The following is a 12,475-nucleotide window of genomic DNA, read 5'->3' on the forward strand; positions in this document are numbered from 1 at the left end:
TTTATTTGTAAACAGGCCAAGAATAAAAAATAAAACTTTACCAAATTTATTCTACATTTTATTAGTAATTATAACAATTTGTCTAATCATCAGAAAATGTTGAAGTACAGGAGAAAAAAAAATAAAACGAAAAATTCTAAAAAAATAATGATAAGAAAAATAAATTAAAATATGAAAAAAGTCTTAATAACGGTGTTTCCACCTCTACCACGTATAACAGCCTCAGATCGTTGGCTCATACTTAAAATTAATTGCCGTATTTCATTTTGATCTAGTTTTCTCCAAATCTCGATCAGCCTCTCTCCCACTTCCTGTAAGTTGTTTGGTTGGATCGGTGTCACTCTTAATCGCCTACCAAGGATATCTCAGAGATTTTCAATCGGATTTAAATCCGGACTATGTGATGGCCATTCCATAGTGTTAATCTCTTTTAGATAATTTCTGACAATCTGTGCGAAATTCTGTAAGAAATTTTCACCGATATAAGGAGCGAATGGTACTACATGTTGCTTCAGAATCTCCAATATGTACCTTTCAGCTGTAACAAGTTCCATTTTGTATGACCACAAGGTCCGTACGTGCGGTCAAAGAAATACCACCTGACATCATAAGAGATCCTCCACCAAAAAATGTGGTGTGTGAGAAGTTACACTGAGCATATCGTTCGTTGGGTCGTCGCAACGTCAACGAACACTTCTGTCGTTATTGTACAAACAAAATTGAGATTAATCAGTAAATAGTACTCGTTTCCAGTCAGCCTCTAACCAATTAACGTGTTCTCTGGCAAAATGTAGTCTCCCCCTTCGATGCTCTGCAGGTTAATAGAGGACCTCGGGCGGCAATCCTAGGTGTTAAATAGTATTCCTAAGTCGCTGGCGAACAGTTTCAGTACTAATTTGTATAGCATGCACGTCTCGAAGCTGAATTTGTAGACTTTGATGTGTTACAGAACGTTGTCGAAGAGCAGAAATTCTTAAAAATCGGTCTTAAATAGGGGTAGTTACCCGGTTTCGTCCTTGCCCTGGTCTGCGAGTATGATCCCCTGTTTCCAGGAATCTTTCTAATATCCGTGAGACGGATGTGTGGGACACATTAAACCGATGACCAATTCTTCGGTAACTCCAACCTTCTTCCGACAGTATCAATGCTTGGGTACATTAATCTCGGGTTAAATTACGTGATTGACGCTCCATAATAAAAAACAATTAACAATAATTAACAATTAAACAGTAGCCGAATAAAATTCGTGAACACTTGGAAATTAGTATATTTATAGAATTAGTACATTTTTTGTTTCTTTTATTTTGTTGCAAAAAAAAACTATAGCGGTAAAACACAGTCAATAAATATAGAGTGTACGAATAGCATATACAAGGGATTACAATGGAAATTTTTATTAACGCTAATAAAATATTTTAATATTTTAAAGTGGTGCGTTAATTTCTTGGAGAAGTATATATATATATATATATATATATATATATATATATATATATATATTGAAGACGACGACAGGGTTAGTAGTGTGGAAATAAATTTAATTATGCATTTTCTATATAAATTAGATATATTTGTAACATATTATGAAAGGCGAGTTAATTTTATCATAAGTCCGCATTTTGATTGTAGGGTGAAGGATTTCTGTTCAAATTCAACTGGATCAGGGGTAGTTTCGCATTTTCCAATATTAAATTTTAATAGAACATGTGACAAACATGCAGCAACAGCTAAGTGTCCTAAGCGCTTACCTAAAAATAATATTATCATAAGTAATATACCTACTACGAATGCAAATAAAATACTATTATATATGTCATATATATATATATATATATATATATATATATATAATTTATATACATATATATATATATATATATATATATATCTGAAATAAGCCAAATACTATGAATCGGAATCAATGGAACGATACAACTGTTATTTCGGTATCTCTACCTCATCAGCCGTTGGCGCTGGATAATATTTGATTCTTTCATCAGAGCAGTAGCAATCTTTTGATGAAAGTTCCTAATGCAGTCCTAGAGAGTCCCTTATAGAGTACCTAAAGGAGTCCACTTATGACTTTACGTACTAAAATTGACCGTCGTTGTTTATGGGTTACTCGTCCATTGGGGCTGAATAATATTTGACTTCTTTCATCAGAGCAGTAGCAAGCTTTTGATGAAATTTCCTAATGGAGTCCTAAAGAGTCCCTAATGGAGTCCCTAAGTGAGCCCACGTAGGACTTTACGTAATAAAATTGGACGTCGATGTTGTAAGTGTTAAGTCAAAGAAGAATTGATCAACCGGTGACCAGGTTTCAGTGGTATAAACACAGCTTAGATGTTTAATAAAAAAATCAGCAAAAATAAAATCCAACTACTTATCAAGAATAAACGAGTAGGCTGAGTAAAACAGTTTACCTATCTTAGAACAATTATAAATGAACCTGAGATTACCCACAGGACATAAAAGTAGAATAGGAGTGCATTCAGCAACATGACCAAACTCTTTAAATGTCACAACATTAATGTGGACATCACAGTAGGGTTCCTACGATGTTATATATTCTTAAAACTATAATTGGAGTTCAATCCTGGACACTCACTGAAGGACGGACAAGATAACCAACTAGGGCGTAGTACGAAAATTGGAAAAAAAAGAATTGCTGACACGATTAAAAAGAGAAAGTTGGAATAACTCGGAAGCATAATGACAAACTTCACTAAATATTCGTTCATTAAGCTTTACAATCCCTAGGGATTATAGCTAACGCCACGGCGCCGGCGTTTAAAATCCTATTCTTTAGTGCGGTGTATTATTCCTCTATTAATTTATAGCTTGATGTGTATATTTGCTGCTGTCGTGTTTTTTTTTCCATTTCTTCCTGTCCTTGCACTGAATTTTCCAGTCTTTAACATTCAGTGCTCTTATATGATCTTCTACATCATCCACCCATCTTATTTTAGGCCTTTCTCTACACCTGCGCCATAGTGGTGTCTATTTAGTTAATCTTCTCAGCATATCTGAGTGTGTGCGTTTCTGTATATGTCCTATCCATTCTAAGCAAAGAGATTGTATGTATCTAGCTATATTTTCTCCGTTTTATTGTTCTTTAATTTCAGCATTTGTTTTCATTCTTCTTTCTCCCTCTCTTGTTACATTGTTCCATTGTTACATTCTTTCTTGTTAATTGTTGTTTCCAACAATATGTAAATGTATATAACAATAGGTCTTATATAGGTTCATCTTTGTTCTCCTACTTAGAGTCTTACTGCTCAACAGATTTCTACTGATTCCATACGTTTTTTTGGCTTTCAGAATTCTTTCCTCTGTTCACTCTTTTTCGTTTTTCCCTATTGCTACTCACAAGTAGCTAAATGTGGACATAGTTTCAAATTTGTAGTTCTGTGTTATTAGATATTTCTGGGTTGTTAACCTTCTATTGTTTTTTCCTTTTTGTCGTCCTTCCCTATCGTCATGTATTTTGTTTTGTGCTGGTTTATCTTTAGCCCTATTTATTTTACTTCTTTATTTAATATTTCAATTGCTCTTATAAGTGTATTCTTCGTCTTTGCTATGATGAATAAATCATCTTTTTCTTCTTCTTCTAGTTCCATGACCGTTATCGATCGTTGGATATCATGTTGGCTACCATATTCGCTATCGTGACTTTATTGACAGCAGCTCTAAATAACGATGTAGTTGATTTTCCATACCATTGCCTTAGATTTTTCAGCCATGATGTTCTTCTTCTACCAGGACCGCGATTACCTTGGATATTTCCCTGAATGATCAGATGTAAAAGATCATATTTTTCAGGGTGCCTCATAATGTGACCGAAGTATTCCAGCTTGCAATAAATCAAAAAAATCATCTGCATATGCTATTACTTTGATCTCCTTAGAAGTTGTTCCGTTGAAATTGATCTTTGCTATGGTGTTCTTTAAACTCAATGTTAGCATATGTCTCAATTTTTCGGATTCCAAGATGCTCTAGCTCTTTTATCATTTTTTTTTTTTTCGGTTAATTGTATCAAAAGTACTCTTGAAATGTATGAATATTACGTGCATTTTTCTGTTGTATGTTCTAGATTTTTGAATTGCTCCAGTTGTTGCTCCACTGTATATATGGAATTAATTTCGATCTTCCCGGTCTGAACCCGTTCTGATGTTCTCCTTATATTCGTTCAGCGCATGATTTAAGTCTCACGTTTAGTATATTTCCTAGAATTTTATGTCGTATTTAATAGGATTATTGCTCTGTAATTCTCGCACTACTCCCGATCTCCTTTTTTATAGATAGGCACTATAACACCTCTATTCTAATCGTCTGGTAGTGTGTTTTGGGTCCATATTTGTTGTATTAGCTTATTTATTTTTTTACGTAATTCTCTTCATTCATATTTTATTAGTTCCGCTGCTATTTCATCTTCTCCTGTCGCTTTTTCGTTTCGGAGGATTTTAATTTCTTTTTGTACTAAATATTGATTAATATAAATAATCCTCCAAGGTAAAGAATTCAGAAAGCGAGAAATTGGGAGAAGACTGTCATGGTTAAAAAGCCTAAGTAAATGGTTTTTCAAAACAACAACTAATCTATTTAAAGCATTTCAATAAAATAAAACGAATAGGCGCCAAAATAAACTCAAACGCAATCAAAATTTTAGTCTTTAGTCGTAACCCACATCCAGATGCAGAGCTTTAATTAAATGGAGTCCAAGTTGAAAAAATTCACAAAATAACATATTTGGGAACTGTCATAACGGACCAACTAGATCCAGCCATAGAAATAAAACAAAGAATAGCACTTACTCAAACCACGTTTGTGAAAATGAAGACACTTCTTGCCAATAATCATCTCAGTTTATAACTAAGACCAAGAATGGTTAAGCGCTATATTTGGCCTATACTTTTGTATGCAGCAGAATGGTGGACACTAAAAGTATCAAGTATGAACAGAATTGAAGCATTAGAAATGTGGATTTATAGACGGATGCTGAAGATAATAAGTAGGAGGGTCAACAAAGATAGAGAATTGCTAAAGACTGTTAATCTGGGACATATAGTGAGAAAAAATCTATATAGAATATTACAACTTATCCGTAACAACTTCGCTGTTATGAGATGGCATTGCGGCATCACAGCAAATTTGACTTTCTGGCCGTGTGAAGCCAGTCGTGCACCTCGGACAGGCGGATACGTTACTGCTGTGTGAAGCCGCATATGCTATTCAACGCCGTGGAATGCTTATGGAACATGTATACAATGGCTGTAAGAATAAGAAAATACATTTGGCCTCTATAATTGAGAGTAACATGTGGCTTCACATGGCTGTAAAACAATATAAAAATAAAACAGCTTTGTTACTCATATTATTATTTATAGAAATAAAAACTTATGCAAAGAAACACACATTTTATTATTTATTTATTAAGAATTGTACTACAAAGATAAAGAAGAATATTAATATTAAAAAATACAATAAGTTTAAGCGAAAAAAAAAAGACATTTATTTAGTACACTGATAAACTGCAAAGAAACAAGATAAGCAATAACTTTTTTGACAAATATTGCATCTAAATTTTTTGAATGGCGAATTTTTTTGGGCTTTTGTTCGGTCACCAGCTCCACTCAGATTTTTATAGCATTCAACACATCTGCGTCTTCCATTTCGCCAACATCTTCTAACACATGCTGCGGCAAAGGAGGTTCATTACGACGATAATGCTCCGTATTTTGAAGTAATTCCAACGTGAGAACTTCCTTAAATCTAGTAATAGTTATCTTGTCATTCGTAACCTGCTGATGTAGTATAAAAGCATTGACTAATGATGTTCCAATGATAAGTTTGACAACTAATTTCCTATACCACTTTACGCCTCGTCTTAAAGAACTAGCATAAGCTTTCATCTGATCATCATCATCATCATTTTGGCTTTACAACTCTGTGTGGGTCCTAGCCTCCCCAAGAATTTTTTTCCAGTAGTCCCTATCCATCGCCTTCCTCCGCCAAGCACGTATTTCCATATTTCTCATATCTTAATCTATGTTATCTAGGAATCTTGTTCTGGGTCTTCCTCTTCTTCTTTGACCAATAGGTCTATCAAGGAGCGTTTTTCTAGCTGGTTCGGTTTGCTCCATCCGCATTACATGGCCTACCCACCTCAGACGTCCTATCTTAATGTGTTTTACGATATCTGGTTCCTGGTATATTCTATAGAGTTCGAAGTTGTATCGTCTTCTCCAGACACCATTTTCATTTATCGCTCCATAGATTCGCCTTAGTATTTTTCTTTCAAAACATCCTAACATGTTCTCATTGCTTTTTGTTAAAGTCCAGGTTTCTGAACCATATGTTAGGACTGGGCGTATTATTGTTTTGTAGAGTTTTACTTTTGTATTTCTTGATATAACTGTAGATTTGAAAAGGCGATTAAGCCCAAAATAGCATCTATTAGCCGTGCATATTCTGCGGTTTATCTCTGCGGTAGTGTCATTTTCAGTATTGACGAGCGCTTCCAGGTATACAAATTCATTAACTGCTTCAATGACGTCGTTTTCTATAACAAGTATATTCATGTATTTCATTCTATTGGTGTTTATTATTAAACCCATTTTTGTAGCCGCTTCCTTTAGTGCTACGTACGCCTCTCGTGTTGCGTTTTCCGTTCTCCCAACAATATTGATATCATCAGCATATGCTAGGATTTGCACAGAATTGTTATATATTGAACCGGTAGTTGTGATTTGTGACGTACGTATTACTTTTTCCAGAGCTTTTCCAGAGAGTGGGTCTCTCTGACGTAACCCGTTATTTGTTTTAAAAGGTTCAGAGAGTTCCCCCTGGATTCGTACTCTGCATTCAACTTTTTCAAGGGTTAGTTTGGTTAGACTTACCAACTGATTTGATACTCCTAGGTCTATCATTGCTCTAAACAATTCTCTTCTATTTACAGAGTCGTAGGCTGCCTTGTAGTCTATAAATATGTGGTACGTGTCTACACCGTATTCCAGTGTTTTCTCTAGAATTTGTCTCAGGGTTGAAATCTGATGAATTTTTGACTTACCACCTCTGAAACCAGCCTGGTATTGTCCAATTATTCGCTCTGCAAATGGTGCCATACGATGGCATAGCATATTGGAGAATATTTTATACGCTGCAATTAATAGCGTAATTCCTCGATGGTTAGAGCATTCAAAGATATCTCCCTTTTTGTGTATGGTGCAAAGTATTCCAATATTTCAATCACTGGGAAGGAACTTCTGTATCCATATTTCTTTTATAAGCTGCTGTAGCGCTATTATGATATCGTAGCCACCTTCTTTATATAATTCCGCTGGGAGATTATCTATTCCGGGTGATTTGTTTCTGGCTAGTTTATTTACAGCGTCTTTAACTTCCAGGATCGTTGGTGGATCCTCCTCCCTCTCGTCTGCTCCGCTTACCTCACAGCTTTCGTCTTACGGGTTTTCTTCTTCTTCCTCTATATTAAGTATCTGGTTAAAATATTCCGTCCATCGGTTTAGTACGTCTGTTCTTGTTAATAGATCGCCATTCAAACTTCTACATTGATTTGTGTTTGCCTTGAATTTTTTTCTGTTGATGTTAACTTTCTTATAGAATGTTCTGAATTCTCTCTCTCTCTATTGAGGTTTTCTATATATTGAAGTTCCTTTTTTAAGTGGTTTCGTTTCTTCATTCTGTGTATTTTCTTTTCTTCTCTTCTCTTTGTCTGGTAATTCTCTATACTTGTTTTAGTTCGGCGGGTAAGCATTTTTGCATAGGCTTCATTTTTTTTCTGTATTGCGTCTGTGCATTCATCGTCAAACCAGTGATTTTTTCTTGTACAAGTTTTTGTTCATATTTCATCTTGTGCTGCTGTCAATATCTTCCTTTATCCTGTTCCAGTAGGTGTTGAGATCACTAAACAATGGTCTGAGTCTATGTTTGCGTCTGTATAACTTCTGCAGTTTGTTATTCTGTTCCGTGTCTTGAATCTATTAAAATGTGATCAATCTGACTAGTTGTTCTTCCATCAGGGGAGGTTCAGGTTACCTTGTGTATATTCTTGTATTACTGCTATTATATATACTACTATTTTGTATTATTCAATTGTTTCCATCAATGTGTCCCCCACATTCTCGTCTTAGATTTCTAATCAATTTCTGTACAAATTTAGAGGTTTTGAAGTGGCAACTTTTTGACGTTTTGTTGTAGAAATTCTTCGTGTCTGATGATTCATCACTGCTATCGGGAATATATATATATATATATATATATATATATATATATATATATATATATATATATATATATATATATATATATATATATATATATATATATATATATATCAGAAAAACAATTATCTTTAAAGATTTCCTGCTCATCTTCATCAGAGAGGATCTCCTATAATACAACAATATTAGAATACTTTTCCCACTTATACAATATAGTGAATTTATTACCTGCCATAAAGCTTCTAATCTGTTTAGCTCCTTCTCGTAGCTCATATTCACCTAATACAGTAAACAAACGGTATTGCACTGATTTATTTACTACTGACATACTGACAAATTCATTGCAACTATCGACGTATACAGTTATCCCTCCCACTTCGTTTACATGTCTGATTATTCGACCTTGTACCGTTAAAAAACATCCGTGAATGAACTCAGATATCAAATGCAGGACAATTATTCCATGTGGCAGAAGATCGAGAAGCATTTGCAATTGTGATCGCCAACGTTGGATACCTGTGATATGGCACGTGAAAAAGAAGAAGGCGCCAAAAGAAGAATAAGAAATCATAATAAAAAGATTTTAATTTATACATAGGTATGAAAGAAAAATAATAAAATTGGGCTTTTGGGACATACTTGGCTTCTTATTCAAATTCAGTTTTTAATTTGAAGAGAGACTACGAAATATTTAATTTAAATCAATAGAAAACAAAACTTCTTTCCAAGTTACTTTGCATGTTACTTTGTAGTTTTGATCCATGTTAGCGTTTTATAACACCCATGTAAAGCTGAGCTGTAAAATTGCTTGAGGAAATACCTAACTTACCTAAGCAAGCTCTTGGTCCTTCTCCAAATGGAAAATAGATCAAACCATCTGAGTTCAAATTAGTATTAGCAAATCTTTCAGGATCGAACTGTTCGGGGTTGGGAAAATGTTTGGGATCCCTCATTAAAGCGAATAAGGGAATGTAAACTGTCATCCCCTTTTCAATGACAAGGTCTGTACCCTCTAGGCGATAATCAGTAATAGGTTGTCTATCAATAAATGGTAACACGCCGTATTTTCTTAAAGTTTCTAAAACAAAAATTTTAACTTATGTCAAAACTGTCGCCTTATATTTGCTTAAATTTAACAACTAATACATATCAGTTCTACCCGAAACATCGTTCATTGCGGTTTTCTTTCGTGAAGTGTGTAAACGAAACTAGCAAATTAATCAGGTATCTACTATCTATAGTATATACTGTATATTAAGTATAAGGTAAGCATTTCAAAACTAGAATGTATAACATTATATTATTTACCATTTATAACCATGTCTAAATATTTATTTTTCTGTATTCCTTCGTAAGTGAAACCATTATAGGTTTCATAATTGTCTTTAATTTCAGTTCTTAATCTTTCTTGTATATCTGGATGTAGAGCTAATTCATATAAGGCAAAAGAAATTATAGAACTGGTTGTTTCGGGTCCAGCTATTAATAAAAAGATGGCATTAGATATAAGTAGGTCCCGATCTAAAAAAAAAGATTATCATTAGAAAATTATTTACATAATAATAATATATTTTAATTTTTTAACCCAAGGGATGAATGATAAGTGTAATAGATACTAATTTTTTATACAATATAGAATAAAACTTATTATTTAAGGGTTTAAGGGTATAAGATTAAGGAAACAGTTTGCCTAATATAAAAACGATTTTTCACAAAAGTGGTAAATTTTCTAAAGAGCTATGACGTAAACAGAGAGCTAAATAATTGTTTACATTCTACATGAATTTTTCAATTGATTTCAAAGGTGTTGATCATAGGACATGTCAAATAATATTTAAAGAGAAGTTCGCTAATATTAGCTTTATTAGCATCCATGCTCCAAGAGAAGAAAAAGAGGATGATGAAGAAGGCATGTTCTATGAGGCTCTATACCGAGAGTTCGATGAGTGCCCCAAAAATAACATCAAAATAATAGCAGGAAACTTTAATGCCAAAATCAAAAGAGAGAATATATTTTCGCCCACCAACGGAGAAGAGAGCCTACACGTAGATTCTAATAATGGTCTCAGAATCATAAACTTTGCGATGTCTAAGAACATGGTAATAGCTGGGACACGAATTTCCCATAAAGATATACATAAGGGAACTTGGAAATCTCCTGATAATGAAACGATTATCCAAATAGATCATATAATCATCGACCCAAGACGCTGCTTTAACTTATTAGATGTTAGATCTTTTAGAGGAGCAAACATAGACAGTGACCACTATTTAGTTAAAGCACGATTTAAAGAGAGAATATCCAATTTGAAAAAGGAGATCAGGAAAAGGAAAGAAAAAATCGACATTAATAAACTAAAAGATCCCAACATTGCAAATGTATATAGACAGCAAATAGAAGATAATATAAGGACAGAAAACTTAGAAAAAGAAGAAGACGTTAACCAACTATGGGAAAATATACGAGATATTGTGTTACAAAAATCGGTTGAAATATTGGGCAAAACCAAGTCAGAAAAAAGAAATCATTGGTTTGATCATGAGTGCGACATGGACACAAATAGAAACAACGTAGCATATAAAAATACCATCGACGCAGATTGTACACGGAGAAAAAAGAAGAGTATAGATGTCTTAGAAGAGAGAAAATGCATGGACTTTAGAAGAGGGAATACGAACAGAACACTCTCAATGAGATACAAAGTTTACTCGATAAAAAGAAACGAGGAAATACTACAAATCCTTAAATAATAGCCGTCGAGAATTTAAACCACGATTAAAAATTTGTAAAGACACTAACGATGAAATTTTACATAACAAAAACTCAGTTCTTAATAGATGGGCACAACACTTTAGCGAACATCTAAATATAAACGATATTGAAGAAGGTTACAACATAGACAATCAACAAAATCTACAACATCAACTACACAGTGAAGACCCAACAAGAGAAGAATTGTGAAATGCCATCCTAAAACTCAAAGACAATAAGCTCCAGGAATCGATAAAATCTGTTCGGAAATGTATAAAAAAGGTGGTGATCAACTTTTTGCAGCAATCCATAAACTAATAGTATTTATATGACAGAATGAATTGGTACCAGAAGAGTGGCTAAAGGGAATAATATGTCCGTTGCATAAAAAGGGTGATCAACTGGAGTGTAAGAACTATAGAGGCATTACTCTGTTAGCATCTGCGTATAAAGTCTTCGGAAATTAATTGTTTAAAAGACTTAAACATTTCACAAAGGATATTAGAAACGTCACTAGAATATAACATAGATACACACCATCTCTTTGTTGACTTTAAAGCAGCCTATGACAGTGTTAAAAGAACTGCATTGTATAATGCTACGATAGACTTTGGGATCTTACCTAAGTTAGTTAAGTTGACCCAGCTAACAATGCAAAACGTAAACTCATGCGTCAGAATTGAAGGAGAAAACTCTAAGTTCTTTGAAATTAATAATGGTCTAAGACAGGGGTATGTGCTGGCGTGTCTTCTCTTTAATATCGCCTTGGAAAAGACAATCAGACAATTAAATATTAGAACGAATGGAACTATGTTTAATAGATCGACGCAAATTCTCGCATTCGCTGACGATATAGTTATAGTGGGCAGAAGTATGAGAGACATGGTGCAGTTTTTTACAAGGCTTGCGGACGCGGCAAGTGAATTAGGACTTGTGGTATGCAAGGCAAAAACCAACTGCATGTTTGTTTCTTAAAACCCCCGAAACAACAGAGAATTTAAATTAACAACCATACCTTTGAGAAAAAATTAAAGAATTCACATATCTTGGATTGCTAGTAAACGCAACAAACACGATAAGCGACGAAATAAAAAGACGCATAGCAATCACAAACAGAACTGTTTACGGTCTCCAGAAACATTTAAAAAATAAAAATATAAACCTTGCAGTAAAGCTCAATATATACTAGACCTTAATAAGACCGGTTTTGATATATGGAGCTGAAATGTGGACCTTATCTTAAAATAATGAAAGACTTTTTGGTATTTTTAAGAGAAAAATTCTTAGAAAGATTTTTGGGGCAGTAAAAAAAATGGGCTATGGCGTCGAAGATACAACTTTGAACTATATCAGTTATACACCGATCCTGATATTGTGAAATTCGTTAAAGTGCAGAGACTTAGATGGGCTGGACACATTGCTAGGATGTCAGATTAAGAGATTAACATTTTCAAAATCAGAGGGCACAAAAAGTAGAGGA

General features: G+C 34.0%; 1 protein-coding gene across 1 annotated transcript in view; it reads right to left on the bottom strand.

Moving 5' to 3' along the window:
• Positions 1-12,475, bottom strand: part of LOC140449077 (uncharacterized) — a 134,068-nt gene that overhangs the window by 108,101 nt on the left and 13,492 nt on the right. Inside the window, exons 3-5 of the mRNA XM_072542220.1 lie at positions 9,552-9,764; positions 9,073-9,321; positions 1,593-1,748 (exon numbers count right to left, since the gene is read on the bottom strand). Of these exons, the coding sequence (XP_072398321.1) occupies positions 1,593-1,748; positions 9,073-9,321; positions 9,552-9,764 (618 nt within the window). The remainder of the gene's footprint in view (positions 1-1,592; positions 1,749-9,072; positions 9,322-9,551; positions 9,765-12,475) is intronic.

The sequence above is a fragment of the Diabrotica undecimpunctata genome, chromosome 8, assembly GCF_040954645.1.
Source record: "Diabrotica undecimpunctata isolate CICGRU chromosome 8, icDiaUnde3, whole genome shotgun sequence".
NCBI lineage: Eukaryota > Metazoa > Arthropoda > Insecta > Coleoptera > Chrysomelidae > Diabrotica > Diabrotica undecimpunctata.